The 15,405-nt window shown below is 40.2% G+C and overlaps 1 protein-coding gene across 1 annotated transcript; it reads left to right on the forward strand.

The window, feature by feature from the left end:
• The first annotated feature begins 378 nt into the window (after nt 1-378).
• On the forward strand, nt 379-15,006 carry zgc:91910 (Zinc finger protein 706-like). The gene is made up of 4 exons (XM_048558031.2): nt 379-505; nt 7,764-7,912; nt 8,793-8,912; nt 13,708-15,006. The coding sequence occupies exons 2-3, from the start codon at nt 7,781-7,783 to the stop codon at nt 8,886-8,888; spliced, it is 228 nt and encodes a 75-aa protein (XP_048413988.1). The 5' UTR covers nt 379-505; nt 7,764-7,780; the 3' UTR covers nt 8,889-8,912; nt 13,708-15,006.
• The last annotated feature ends 399 nt before the right edge of the window (nt 15,007-15,405 follow it).

Raw genomic sequence — 15,405 nt, forward strand, 5'->3', positions numbered from 1 at the left:
GACTCTTCTTCAGAAAGTAGCTTTCCTCCTGCTCAGACGCTGCCAGACCCGCTGGGTTTCTCCAGCAACTTGCGTTTTTGTGGCAGATTTCCAGAATCCGCAGTTCTTTTTTCACAGATTTGACTGAATCTCATGGTGTGGCAAGTATCTGAGTTTCAAAGAGAAACTCGGTAGAATTTAAAAACGAAAGTAGCTTCGTGAGACTAGCATTTTCTTGATAAACTCGAAACGTCTGAGGAAGTGGACGCATTATTAAAGAGGCTGCAATAACACTGGAACGCACTGAAACACGACACTGCAAAACCAAGTTGCAACGTATTTGTTACTATAAGAGGTCAGGGGTCACGTGACACACCTCGCGCGCTGGACCACGCCCCTTTTGTATGCGTCACGTCCGCGGACGTAACATAGCCGCCGCCGCCGCTGAGGAGGAGGAGGTCGCCGCCATCCTTGATTGTGCTCGTTATTCTACTCCCTCGGTCTAACTGTGGTCTAGGCGCGCCAGGTGAGTACCTAGAGCTGATTCCGAATTCTTCCACCGGTGCTTTGGTTGTGGAAGGGCTTTGCCGCCCGCCGTCTTCCCCTTCCCCGCTCGGCTGCCGCCCCCCGTTCCATTCTCCGCTGTTGCGCAGCTTCTGACCGCCGAGGCGCTGCCTGTAGGCCGCACGACCCCCCCCCCCCCCACCCCCTTTTACCCGGGGAACTTCCCCGCCAACGGCGGCAGCAGGCACCGGGAGGGCCCTCGCTTCAAATTGAGGCCCTCCACCTGTAGGGAGTAGAGGTTATTCCTCTCGTGGTGGGACCTTCGGTGTCGATAACCGTGGTGTGTGGCGTTGCAGAAGAGTTTATCTTTTGTTCGGTGGCTGGTTGATAGGTAATCAGCTTGAAATTTGGTGGACGGGGTGGGATGGAGGGAAGCAAACAAGCAACCCGCACTGTTCAGCCTAAGTGTCAGCCGGTTTCTTACGGTATTCGCCGCCTCTTTATAGCGGCCTGAGTCGCATTTCCTGTAGCGCTATGTGCTATCTGCCTCCGCTCAGTCTCCGCACCTAGTGCGAGGTGAAGTTTTTAGTAGTTTGAACTGGCTGTACACACGATTGAAGACTATTCAGCCTGTCAAGTTTGTTGTACCACTGAGGTCACGGTCAATCTGCAGTTCAGCTTCCTTTTTGTATGTTGTATCTGTAACCTTTACCTCCGTCTAATTCATCTCAGTTTTGAAATTTTTGGTCGGCCTTCATCACTTCGAGGCTGAAAGGTCTGTACTTCTAATACCACTTCTCCGGTTAGGGGCTTACTGGCTTCACCAAGTGGTCCAGCCATTGACTGCGTTCTGTGTTCTCCCACCAAAAGCTATTCCTTACCAACTTATTTAATTGCTGTAAATATTTAAGGGGGAATCACCTCTTCCCTATGTTCAAGGGAATGTAAGCCTGGTTTATGCAGTTTGTGCTTGTAATTTAATCCCTTTTATTACTGGCTTGTAACCGCTTTGCACCACCTATGAGAGAACGTAACCTTTTGAGGTATAGTAGTTTGAATTGAATATTGTCTTCCAGGTATCTCGGCCAAACTCTTTACTGCTGTAAACTTATTAGTATTAAGGGTTTGTATTCCTGATGCAAATTAAATTGCCTGATCAGTGTTGAAGGACATGATTGAGAGTGACTGCATGTCATGACCTTGAGTCCTAAAGGAGCTTTGAAAAATACTTGTAATGTAACAAGTATTCAGGTCAGAAAGCTTACATTGACAGCAGTGAAATGAATGAATGAATAGGTCACTAACCTAGATGTCGATAAATGGTTGGCTCATGGACTTCAAGGGTTTGATGCTTCATGTGCTGCTGTGGGTTCATAAATGTCCACCTATGGTGTTGTCTAAAAGAAGCTGCACAGAATTCCATCAGTAGTGACATTTTTGGTTATGTTCTCATCTTTGGAGTGAGATATGAGCCGTTGGACTTTAAAGTGAATGTACTCCCACTGAGCTGCATTTTAATGCCTTGTCAGAATTTCCTCGCCTACATTTGTGCTTTATATGCTATTCCTCTTCATTTATCTGACCTTTCTGCCCCTACAATTTTATGTAGGATGTTGAAAGATAAAGAATTGCGCTAGGAAGCTTGTGTACACTTGCCATGTACTACAGCCAGCCAGAAATTACAAAATAGAAATCTCCTCTACATTTGCAAGTGATATTTCTCCTTCTAATGAGTGGTCATAAAAATATCAAAACATTCATGTTTAAAGTCAAGCATGTTCAATGTTGCAAACAGGTCAATCTTGTCTGCTGTTTTTCTCTAAATGAGCACATGGCAATTGTTTTCTTTGCTTAAACTGTACATATTTCTAATCTTATTATTTAGTCACTAAATTTGATTAAATTGCATAATGCCTGTAATATGATATAACATTTCCAAAGTACTTTGTTGGACTGGTTTGAGTTTAACCAAGTCTGCAAGGAAATAGAAGCTTTGTTAAATAGCTGATCTTAAGTTTCACCTTCAGCGAAAGGAGACAAAGGTTGAATGATGTTCTGGAACTTGGGAATGAGGCAGCTTGAAGTGCAGCTGGTACTTGCAATTAAAATCTGGGATGTTTAAGAGACTTGAATTGGAGGACAATTGTCTGGTGGTGTGTCTTAAGGATATTGGGCAGGGTTGTGAAAGGATTTGGAAATGAGAATTTTAACTGGAGGTGTCTTTTAACATGTCAACAAGACAGGAATGAGTGTTAGGATGGGTGACAGTGTTTGGGATGTTACGTTTAGTGGGTAGAGTATGGAAGGCCGAGCGGGTGTATCATGGAATAGTCTTGGCTATTGACTTGGATTTGAACAGCAAATGACTCCAGGCAAGACTTAAACTATGGCAGCCTAAATGGAAATGGGCAGTCTTGATGGTATGAATAAAAATAGATGCCTCCCAGACCACAGAGCTGGGCCCAGAAAAACCAGCACCAGTCAGTATGAGGGATGCCGTGCCTCAATGGTTGAGGAGGAGTGCTTCATGAATACAGAGCCACTGCCAGAATTGAACCCATGGCTGTTGACATTGCTCTGGATCACAAACTGGCCATCCATCCAACAGAAGTTAACTTTTATGGTGTGGATATGTAGTTGGAAGCTCATCTCAGTGAATTGAGCTCAGTTTTGCATTGTTGCCAAGGAGAGGAATTGAACTGGTGAAGGGAAGTGATATTCCAGCATTGTGAATGTGTGAAATCTCAATATTTGGAAACTTTTAGCATCGTCCTGTTAGACAAGCAGAGATGATTATTGAAGCAGCGTTAGATGTCCTTTTTAAATGTAAATAACTTGTGGATGATGTGGGTGAGGGGTAGTGTGGAGGTGACCAAAAGTAGATCCTTGAGGTAAGTAGGGTAGAGACCCCTCAAAGGTGATTCTCTGCATACAGATTAATGGGACCTGGTGAGTGTAGTCCCATTTTGCTAGGTGCTGGTTATTGGTGGATGATACAGTCAACAAAACTGGTAAGGTGGGATTAAAAGGTGCAGTCTTCAACTGGAGGGAAAGGAGATTCATGATGCAACAGTAGTGCAAGAATGGAGGGGTCAGGGTTTGGTTTTTTTTTTGAGGGAGTGAATGACTATGGTGGTTAGTATTTTCATGACGAGTAAAATCATACAGTGGCAGCCCTTTGAGCATGCATGGAACAATGGGTCAAAACTATTCTAAATCTACAATACTCAGTTTACAGCACCTAGCCTCAAATCTTATGATATTAAGTGCTCTTCAAGTACTTTTTGGAGATTCCCAACTCGACTACCTGCATTTCAGATTCCCACTGCCTTGAGTGGGAAAGAATTTTCCTCCAATCCCCTCAAACTCTTGCCTTTCTACTTCCCTTGTTATCAATTCTTCAACTCAGGGAGCAGCTGCTTTCTATCCATCCTGGGAATGCACCTTGACCAGATCTCCTCCTCTCAGCCTTCTCTGTTCTAAAGAAAACACATCATGCTTATCCGGCTTCTCTTCATTGCTTAACTCCCTTTCCAGGCAATGTCCTGGTGAATATCCTCTGCACCCTCTTTTAATGTGACCAGAATTCCACACAGTACTCTACTTGTGCATAACTGAAGCTGTGCCCAGTTCCAACATTAGTTCCCAGCTCTTATTATCTATACCATGACTGATAAAAGCAAGTGTTACGTACGTCTTTTTAACTGTCCTGTCGTCCATATTTCTGAAGGCAGCAGGACAGGTTAAGTACCCCAGGTCTTTTTCTGTGCTGCTTAATGTCCTCATTTGAATAGTCCCTTGTCATTTTACTACTAAAGTGCATTACTTCTCTCTTTGCGGGTTTAAATTCCATCTGATATCCTAAATAAATCTCATCCCATTTGCCATATTTCTCTAAACCTTTCCTATTCATATACTTATCCAGATGCCTTTTAAATGTTACAATTACAACAGCCTCCTGCACTTCTCTAGCAGCTCATTCCATACGCTTACCACTCTCTGCATGAAAATGTTCTCCCTCAGGTTCCTTTTAAATCTTTCTCCTCTCGCCTCAAAACCAATATCTTTTAGTTTTGGACTAACCCCACCCTGGTGAAAAGGCAATGTCTATTTACCCTATCCATGCCCCTCATGATTTTATGAACCTCCATAAGGTCACCCCCTCAGCCAACAATGCTCCAGGGAAAATAGCCCTAGCCTATTCAGCCTCTCACTACAGCTCAAACCATCTAACCCTGGAAACATCCTTAGTTCTTCTCTGAACCTTTTCAAGTTTAATAGCATCCTTCCTGTAGTAGGTGAATAGAACTGCATGCACCATACCAATAGTGGCCTACCCAATGTTCTGTACAGCTATAACATGACCTCTCAATTCCTACACTCAATGCATTGTCCATAAAGGCAAACATACCAAATGCTTACTTCACTGTCCTACCTCCCTGCAGCTCCACTTTCAAGGAACAGTGAACCTGCACTCGTCTGTTCAGCAGCACTTCCCTGGATCTTACTATTAAGTGTAAGTTCTGCCTTGATTCATCTTTCCAAAATGCAGCACTTCACATTTATCTAAACTCCATCTGCCACTACTCTGCCTATCTGATCAAGATTTCATTGTACTGAGGTACACCTTGTCCACTACACCTGCAATAACCGTACTTCCTATGTCCATGAGGTGTGTCAAATGAGTTCTCACAATAAATGGCCAGTCCAGTTGTCTTTCACTTCCATTTAAATCTGTTATGAATTTGATGCACATCTGATCAGGGGAACAACCATGATGGAGAGTAATAGTTTTGTGGAAGACAAAGGTGGACCTGAGGGTGTGACTGAGAAAATCAGTAGCTTGATTTTTGAAGCCACTGGATTGTTGGGGAAATTCACTTTCCAGTGGCTTTGGTACACTTATTTTCTCTGACCTTCCTAGGGCTTTGTGATTTTTTTTTTTGTTTAAAGTTCTCCTATTTACTGCAAGTAATCAATCATGGTTATTCATTGTAATGAATGATTTATCAAATTGCTGACATGACACACTTGTATCCTTTGTCTATACAACTTGAGCCTGGTCACTTCCTAACTGTCCCTTTTTTTCAATTATATGCAAAAAGTGTACAAATGTGTGGACATAGACCAGCTGTGGTCTTAGGTGCACCAAACCAAGGTTAATGTTTTTATTTCACCTTATCTATTTTTAATTTTAGCTTTTAAAATAGTTTGTTTATCATCACACCAGGGTCACTACTAACTTCATTAACATCCCCACTATATTTAGGAATACCTTGGAATGGAAAGGAATATAGACCTAGGCTAATCACTTAAGGCTATTCCATTGAATAGTGACATTGACTGACTGGAGTCTGAATATTCCTGATTCTGTTTTCCTCAAGTTTAATTGTTCTTGCAATTTAACATTACCCCAATTTTAACAAATTGATACTATCTCTCAATCCTAGTCCAAATATTTCTGCAGTAACAGTTGATCTTTCCAATTTGAAATTCTCTTTTACTTGCAGTGCACCAAAACATCTTAAAGTTACCAATGACATCCTGTATGATTGAAGTCAAATTATCCCTTGTTTTTGACTGATTCGCAGCTTTTAACAAGGTTGATCTGTTATTCCCCTCAGCAATATGCTCATCAAGCCCTACTACTTTGGGATGTACCCAAATTTAAATATTTCATATGATCACCAAAATGTAAAGCTTGTTTTGCCTTATTACTGGTATCCAAAATAATTTTTATTTCTGGTTCATCTGGTTTAATTCAGTAAATTGTAAGTCTTCTAATGAACTTATCTAAGTTGACTACTCTAGTTTATTCCCTTTCATCGCTAATGCAGTCTCAACGTGCAAGATAATACAGCCCTACAGAGATGATGTGGAATTTTTTAAAGACAAATTTAGCAACTTTTGGCTTTATTTTTCTGCTTTTCAAGGTTACTCTACTCAATCAAAATAGCAGGTGGCTAACAGTGTTGCATTAAACTTTTGACTTCAGTAATTACTGGTGAGCACAGCTAGCATAAACTATATTTCTTTGAAAAATTTTCAATCCAGTATGTCCAAACAGCTCCCTGCTTGTAGATCCTCATTGACCTTAAATAACATGACTAAAGAATCCAGACCAGAAATCAGTTTAAGGTTGAGACAATCACTTAGGACTAAAATGAGAAGTTTCTTCACTTTCAGTGTCAAGTCTGTGCCATGAAGTGGTTGAAGCTGGAACATTGAATTCATTCAAGAAAGAGTTATAGTTCCTAGGATCAAAGGGTATGAGGAGAAAGCAGGAACAGGTTTCTGAGTTGGATGATCAGCCTTGATTATGTTGAATGGCAGAGCAGGCTTGAATAGCCTAATTTTCCTAATTCTGAATTTCTGAAGTGTTTTCCCAACACATCATCCATCAGTGTCTCACTTCTATTGCATAATTGGGTGACAGAAAATGTTCCCATTCATATTTGTATCTCAGGTGACTGAGAAATACCAATAATTACTTAATCACCACCACCCCCACAACCTGAAGTTATCTCAGGCATTCCGTAATCTATCTTTTGGACCTGCGTGTTTCTGATTTACATGTTCCCTCGTGATATCTGAAGACAGTTTTTTGTTTTTACATGCACACTGACATAATAGCAAGCTTTGGGTGACTGTCTAGAGTTTGTATATAGTCCCTTGTCTGTGGTATCCTCCAGGTGCTCTGGTTTCCTCCCACAGTTCAAATGTGCATGTTAGATGGATTGCCCATGCTAAATTGCTCAATGTGCAGGTTTAGTGGATTTGCCATGGGAAATGCAGAGTTAAGAGATGTTGTAAAGTGGTTCTGGATAGGGTGCTTCTGTGTTAGTGTGGGACTCAGTGAGCTGAATGGCATGCTTTCCATGCTGTAGGAATTCTCTAATTGAGTAAAAGTCAGTGTCTGTGCGCACACTTTCTGGCAATGCCATATTTAACTTACTAGTTATTTGTATTCATCCTGATTATAGTTATCCAGTACATACTACATTTATTTTCAAGTTTAAACTAACTTGCAGAATAGCTGTACTGTGCACTGTTTCCTTGCATTGATTTGCACCCTATTTCTTTCCCTGTTGGCTCTGAATAGCTGGGACTACACTGTTGTAAATTTTCATAGGATTCTTACAGATGGTTTTGTTAATATCATGAGCTTTTTAAGAACGTGTCTAAATTGGGATTGTTTGCTTTAGTGTGACAGCTTGGTTTTGTTACTTATGACTATCACTATCAAGGACAGTAACTAAAACTTTGCTTTTTTAAACTAGCTTTCCTGACTCTTATCATGGCTCGTGGGCAGCAGAAGATACAAGCTCAGCAAAAGAATGCCAAGAGACAAGCTGAAAAGAAAAAGGGAGGATCTGATCAAAAAGCAGCAGCAAAAGCAGCACTTGTGCACACATGTCCTGTCTGCAAGGTAAAGGAATAGTCTTCAGAGCAATACTATTGTAACGTGGGGTTAGGATGTATGTGTTTAGATTAACTGCTATGAGATGTTGTAAATCCTGGTTTTAAACACTTGCAAAAATTCCAGATTAATTGTGCAGATAGTTTTAATTACAGTTTACAGCAAGCTAATTTTTTCATGTCAATTTGCTGACTTTTTAAATTAATTTAAACAGTAGGTCTTCAGTGGAACAGCTGATTTAAAATTTGACCCATACAGTCCAGGGATATCTCTGGCTTATACCTCTGTTTATTAAGTGATTGCTTAACTCAGATTCAGCCAGACTTTGCAAACTGTTTATGCCATGACTTCTTCAGAAGGAAAACAACCAAAAGTTCTGTTTCTGGAAGCTGATAGTGTGAATTCAATGAAGGGCTGATTCAAATTTGTGCTGCTTGAAGTTATGTAACCGGCCAGACATTGGTTTCTTGCATATAGATATATACTGCTCATCTTTTACTTGTGAGGAGAAAGACTGGGTGAGACTTGACTGACCACAACTGTGAAATTGTTCCTTTTATCTGAGTACATGACTTGGAAAGGTTTGGGATAAAATGAGAAGCTACACTTCAAAGCCTCGACTTCCAGTGCTGCGTCCTTAGTTTAATTTCAACACCTACTCTGGTTTCAACCATACTTCAATCCTGACTCAGCTCAGCTAACTATGGTTAGAGATTCAATCCGGACTAACCAACATTTTGATTTGTATTTGAGTAATGCTGAGAGCCATTGTGTAATTCTTACTACATTGACTTCCTTTGATTTGAAGCTACTGAGTACTGTGAATTTTAGTAATGGTTATTCACCTATTTATCACATACTTACCTCTACAATATTTTCTCCCTTTCAGACACAGATGCCAGATCCTAAAACTTTCAAACAACATTTTGAGAGCAAACACCCTAAATCTCCATTGCCTCCTGAATTAGTTGATGTACAGGCATAAAGAAAACAAGACTTTTGGATTTGGGTGAGAAACTAAGTTTATTGCTAATTAACCAGAAAGGGGGTAAACAATCTGTATGCAGCCTTTAAATTCTGGGAACAGTTGAGCTGGTATTTTTGATTCTTTATTTTCCCATAATTTTTTAATAACTTGTGCAGAGAATTCTCTATTGATTTTTATTGCAAGTACTTGAGATTTTGGCTGCTTAATTTGATGTTTGTTTTCATTTTAAGTTAGAAATTAGCTAAATATAAATGGCCAAAATCTAATAGCTAAAATGTATTGTAACTTTTCAATCTACCTTTTGCTTTATTAAAGTCACATTTTACCAACTCCACCCGGCTGGTAACTCTGAATCATGTAAATGAAAGTGAGGCGGCATATCTTTGACATTTTTCTCAAAAGCAAATGCCTGTTTTCTACTTCATGTACTGACTTAGTTCCTTGCAGCCATATTTCTATCAATGTATCATTTACCTTCATTATCAATTTTTTATGCATAAACAACATCCCAAGGATTCTACAGTAGTCAAATTTTATAGCACGTTGATGTTAGAAACAGAAAACTTGGACTTCTGTAGCAGGCTTTAAAAGTACTGAATACAAATACTTTTTAATAAGTATTGTAGCAAGTAAGTGATTAAAATGCTAAGTTTTAGAAAACAAAAATCCCACATAACATCTAGCCACCAAAAACTAGCTGTTCTTACCTGACTAGTTTGGCCAGCAGCTGTTGAGTAGTAGCTAACCAAATTTAAATAGCCCAGAAAAATGAGTACTTCTGAGTGTGCATTACAGCCAGAAGACACATATTAAACTATGTCCCATATTCATATTCCTAAGTGCAAGACCAGGATCAACTTCTGCAAAATTAGCTAACACAAGCTCAAATGTGGCAGTGCAACCTTTTTGTCAAGAGCTGCTCAAATTAGTGTTTACTTTAAAATTTAGACTGTTGAAACACCCTGTATCTTCCATTGATATTTGCCAGTATATTCTGCTGTTGAGATTGACTTGGTTGTAATTTGGCATAATTAATCATGCAGTTTTGAACCAAACTTGACTGTAGTAATCCTGTTTGCATGTTTCTTTTTCTTTATTAGTTATTCTTTTGTAGTTGGGTATTACAGTCCTAATAGCTTCAATGTAGATTATTCTAGGCTGCTACTTCAGTGGAGAACAGTAATAGAAATTAAGAGGTGGAATTGAAAAATGACTAAGTTGCAATTTTGAGTTTTGATGGTGAGGATAAATGAAATGATTGGAATTTGGCTTTGCCACTTTGTGGAAAATGCATTGCATGTTATAATTGTAGTCTTATTTGAGCTGGGATGTAGGTTTGAGTGCAGTTGGTTGCACTTGCACACTAAAAACAGTAATGGAGAAAATATGTGAAGGTTTTGAAATGTCAACTTCAAAATGGCCTCATTTATGTGGCTTGTCTGCAGTTTGTTTTTTGTTTTGCATTGACACTGGTACATGGAAGGTTATGTAGAAGAAGAGAACTTTGTTACAGAATGAAGTGTCATCTCTTTTAAAAAAAGTCTGCACATTAATTCCAACAAGATCAGGATGAGTTGGAGGCCAAGCATTGAACTGTTAATGGAAAAATGCCTGTATCTTGATGGGAATTGCTGCGATGTTCAACATTCTGACAATATTTTTTTGGAAAATCTGTGCCTTTGATAGACTTGCTTCTGTCTTGTACTTAAGATATTTCCTAATCAACCTGTTCAGAGATGTTAATACACACCCCTAAAGCAGATGGCACTTGAATCTAGGTCCCTTGGTTCAGTGATTGGGACACTTAAACTGCACCAAAGAGCCTTTTCAGGGAAGTTCATCAAAGGAAACCAAACCATGCGTACCCTGCACACAGGGCAACGGGAGCCCTCCCTAGGCCAAATAATTCTGACTTATTTAATTATCGACATGAAAGTCTATTTTAACCTGGCACCAGTATGTAGTTTTTCACCAAACCCATTTTTTCTCCACAATGCCAAAAAAGCTTCATGTTGTATACCAAATTTATTGAAGTTTTCTCTTGAAGCATCAACAAATTTCTGCCAAGAATGTAACAATGCTTCCTGTCCTCTTGCTGTCATTGTAACATTGAAATATAATTTATTATGAGCTTCCATCTTCTGGGGAGGCTTCAGACCAATGCACATCAGCAACCTGCTCTGAAAATTCTCATTGACCAATTTCCATAACTCCACCTGACACATTCCACAACACTGACAAGACTTCACATAGTAGACTAATTAGTAAAGTTAAACCATAAGGGATTCATGATGAGTTTGCCAGTTGGATACAAAATTGGCTTTATGCTAGGAGACAGGGTTGTGGTAGAAAGTTGTTTTTCGGACTGGAGGCCTGTGACCAGTGTTCCACGGGTCGGTAGTGTTCACTTGTCATTTGCATAAATAGTTTGGATGAGAATGAGGCATGATTAGTAAATTCATGGATGACACAAATTGGTAGTATAATGGACAATGGAAAAACATCTAAGCTAACAGATCTTGATTAATTGGGTTAATGGGCTAGGGAGTGGCAGATGGAGTTTAATTTGTATAAATGTGAGGTATTGCATTTTAAAAAAACAAACAAGGGCAGGACTTAAACAATTAATGGTAGGATCCAGGGTGCAAGTATCTGATTAATTGAAACTTGCATCACAGACTGGTTAAGGCATTTAGCACGCTTGCCTTTGCTTGTTCCTTTTGAGCAAAGGAGTTGGGATGTCACATTCAGGATCTTTAGGCAACCACCTACAAACCAATGTCCATTTCAAGCCCACTGACTCCCACAGCTACCTAGAATACACCCCCTTCCCAATTCTTTCTGCTGCCCCCCCCCTTCCCCGCGCCGCAGTGGTCGAGAACACCCTCAACTGTGTTTCCTGCACCTCATACCCTGCCCTCGCAATAACTGCCCAAAGAGAATCCCCTTGTCTTCACATACCACCCCACCAGCCTCCAGATACAACGCATCATCCTCCGACACTTTCGCCATCTACAATCCGACCCCACCACCCAAGACACTTTTCCCACCCCACCCTTGTCTGCTTTCTGGAGACACCACTCTGTGACTCCCTTGTTGCTCCACACTCCACTCCAACCCCACCACTTTCGCCTGCAACCGCATGAAGTGCTACACCTGCCCCCACACCACCTCCCTCACCCCCATCCCAGGCCCCAAGATGACTTTCCACATCCAGCAGATGTTCACCTGCACATCCGCCAGTGTGGTATACTGCATCTGCTGTGCCCGTTGTGGCTCCCTCTACATTGGGGAAACCAAGTGGAAGCTTAGGTGTTCTGCACAGCGGTCCCCATGCTCAGTTTGCACTAAATAACTGCACCTCCCAGTCACGAACCATTTCAACTCCCCCTCCCATTCCTTGGACAACATGTCCATCCTGGGCCTCCCGCATTGCCATAATGATGCCACCCAGCGTAGCCTGAACTGCAACTCACATTCTGCTTGGGAACACTGATACCATTGGGCTGCAATGTGGATTTCACCAGCTTCAAAATCCTACCCCACCACCACCACTGCATCCCAAAACCAGGCCAGCTTGTGCCCACCTGCCTAACCTGTTTTTCCTCTCACCTATCCCTTCTCCCACCGCAAGCCGCACTTCCATCTCCTACCTACTAACCTCATCCCACCCCCTTGACCTGTCCATCCCCTCCAGACTGACCTATCCCCCCTCTCCCTCCCTCCCCCACCCATACTGTCCTCTCCACCTATCTTCTCCTCCATCTATCTTCAGTCTGCCTCCCCCTCTCTCCCTATTTATTTCAGAATCCTGTCCCCATCCCCCTTTTCTGATGAAGGGTCTAGGCCTGAAATGTCAGCTTTTGTGCTCCTCTGATGCTGCTTGGCCTGCTGTATTCAACCAGCCCCACACTTTGTTATCTGGGATGTCACATTGATGTAGTACAGGATGTTGGTGATGCCTCTTCAGGAGTACTCTGAAGTTCTGGTTGCCCTGTTATAGGAAGGTTGCTATTAAACTGAAAACATGTTGAGAAAAGGTTTACCAGGATATTGGAGTTTTTGGGTTATGAAAATAGGCTGGAGTGTTTTTCACTGCACTGAGGTTGAAGGGTGACCTTGTAGAGCTCTACAAAATGGGCATAGATGGGTCTTTTCTCTAAGATGCAGCAGTTCAAAACTAGGAGGTATATTTTTAAGATGAGAGAGATTTAAAAATGCGTGGCAATGTTTTTTAGTGGTTAGTCTGTGGAATGAACTACCATTCATTGGTGGTACATTGGTGTTTAAAAGACATTTTAGATTAGTGCATGAATAAGAGGGGTTTGGAGGATGTGGGTGAAATGCAGGCAGAAGTGGCTAGTTTGTGAACATTAGTGTGGGCTAGTTTCACAAGTCTGTTACCATGCTGTATGACTCTAAAACAGATTATCATTTTATAAATAGATGGTGTGGGTTGTTTTAAGATACTTGGGTAAATTGAATTTAAGAGAACCTGTTTTTTCAAAAATCCAGATCCATATGAGTTGTTTCTGTGGGCTTTACCCTATTTTTTTTTTGTAGAATTCTGTTCATTTTTTTAAATTGTTAACTGACAAACAAGTCAATGTTATCTGACCAGTTGAGCTTGTTTGACTAGTGCGTGGCAATACTGAGTGAATTTTTGTCCGTATAATCGGATTAACAACAATAAATTTTATAAAATGAATAATCAAATGAACAGTTGGCGAACTTATTTTATAGCTATTTGCTGGTGCAAGATATGATTTCTAGTTTTATTGCATGTTTCTAACCTAATTTTTGTGATTACTTTCAGACTTGGAATTCTGCTGACATGATGCACTGAATCAACTACAAGGCCTAGAAAAGATGAAGGATATTTGATTCTTCAACCTTTTCCCTTTCTATTTACTACTGAACTGTTGATGTTTATTCCTTTCATGTTTTGGGGGCAAGGGAGCATTGGAATGAAGATTTTTTTTGTTCAGAAATTGCAAAGCTGCCAATTCTTCAAGTGAGTTGGGTGAGAAAGTGGTACCAATCTACTGATAGACCAGTACTAATTTGCTTCTCTTCCATTCACTGCTATTAAGCACTGGCATCATTGTGATCCTTGTACTGCTGGAGACAAATGCAAAACTGTAATCTTATCTGTCTACAATTAATCGGTTTTGCGGGAACCTCTCAGTGAATACTGTTGCTTTTACAAGTTTGGTTAGGTTAGTGTACTTGTCACTAATAAAATACCTTGCTAAGCACAGGCTAGTCATCTACAGTAGGATTTGTATCCATTTTGGCTGGTATTCAGCACCTTCTTTGTAGAAGGGTTGTTGCAATATTAAAATTTGTTCCCCTGTTGCAATCTAACTTGATCAAAACATGAAGATGTCTAAAGATAGACTCTCAAGTGGATGTTTCCAAGGATTGCAGAATATTTAAACCTGTAACCACTTCTCTCAAGTGCTTGATTGTCTGGAAAATAAGTTTTCAGCTGAGCTCCATAACTTTTCTATTGCAAGTATACTGTAGCATCCCTATGAGTTCAAAATACATTAATGTGGAGCAGACAGTTGAAGAACCACTGTCTCGCTGCATAAATGCTATTAAATGAATGTGTTGGAGCTTTGTTTTCTAACTTGCTTTGCAGCTTGAAATTGTAGCATTAACATCTTATTGCAAAGCTGGCATGTTGATATGTGACATGTCTTAACTAGTTGTGGTTTTTGTCTGAAACTTTAGTTTGAAGGGGTTTCTCAGAAATAGTGAGGCTGATCTTTAAATTGACTTTTTCCTATTTAAAATCACAATAACTACGACTGCAATAGCTTGTATATTCACCTAGTTCTGCTCCTAATCCGTTAGCCCTGTTTTTCTGTAGCAATCTTGCATAGTCATACACATGCAGTATTTTGTGATTTATTGGAGCTCATTGTAATTTCTTTAATAAATATCAGAAGCACATTTTCTTGTAAACAGAATGGCTCAATTCATTATTCTTCTTAGTGCTGAACTGAGTCTAGTATTCCTGCCAATGTGATGTATTGCTTACAACAATGTGGCACTTGATTTTAATCTTCAGTAACTTTTCTAGATTAAAGTGAACTTGTACTGTAAACCTCTTGGTGTAGTCTGACACAAGGTTTCTTGTAAATGTTTTTGTTTGAATGGAAGTGGGATCACCTATATAAATACAGTGAGCAAGTGAAAATATTTCTGTTCAAATGGTGTGCAAGAAAGTAAGTTATTTGTATCTTAAGGTATGCATTTAAAGAATTGTAGATCAGCTGTGGATAGATAATGTAGTCCCTTATTATTGAATCAGATTACATAGGAAGAAATAAAAATTCATTTTCTTTTAGCTTCTACTTTAAAGACTGATTTGACTGAGGCATATGAATTCAAACATTAACAGATTTGGTATAAACCTTAAACTGGCTTGAAAATAGCACAGATAATGAAATGTGAGGCTGGATGAACACAGCAGGCCCGGCAGCATCTCAGGAGCACAAAAGCT

Source organism: Stegostoma tigrinum, chromosome 24 (assembly GCF_030684315.1).
Source record: "Stegostoma tigrinum isolate sSteTig4 chromosome 24, sSteTig4.hap1, whole genome shotgun sequence".
NCBI classification, from domain to species: Eukaryota; Metazoa; Chordata; class Chondrichthyes; order Orectolobiformes; family Stegostomatidae; genus Stegostoma; species Stegostoma tigrinum.

Excerpts from the sequence above, each read along its gene's own strand:
- zgc:91910 (XM_048558031.2), top strand. The coding sequence starts at position 7,781 with ATGGCTCGTGGGCAGCAGAAGATACAAGCTCAGCAAAAGAATGCCAAG. Across the intron at positions 7,913-8,792 it reads ACACATGTCCTGTCTGCAAG|ACACAGATGCCAGATCCTAA; the intron begins GTAAAGGAATAG and ends TCTCCCTTTCAG.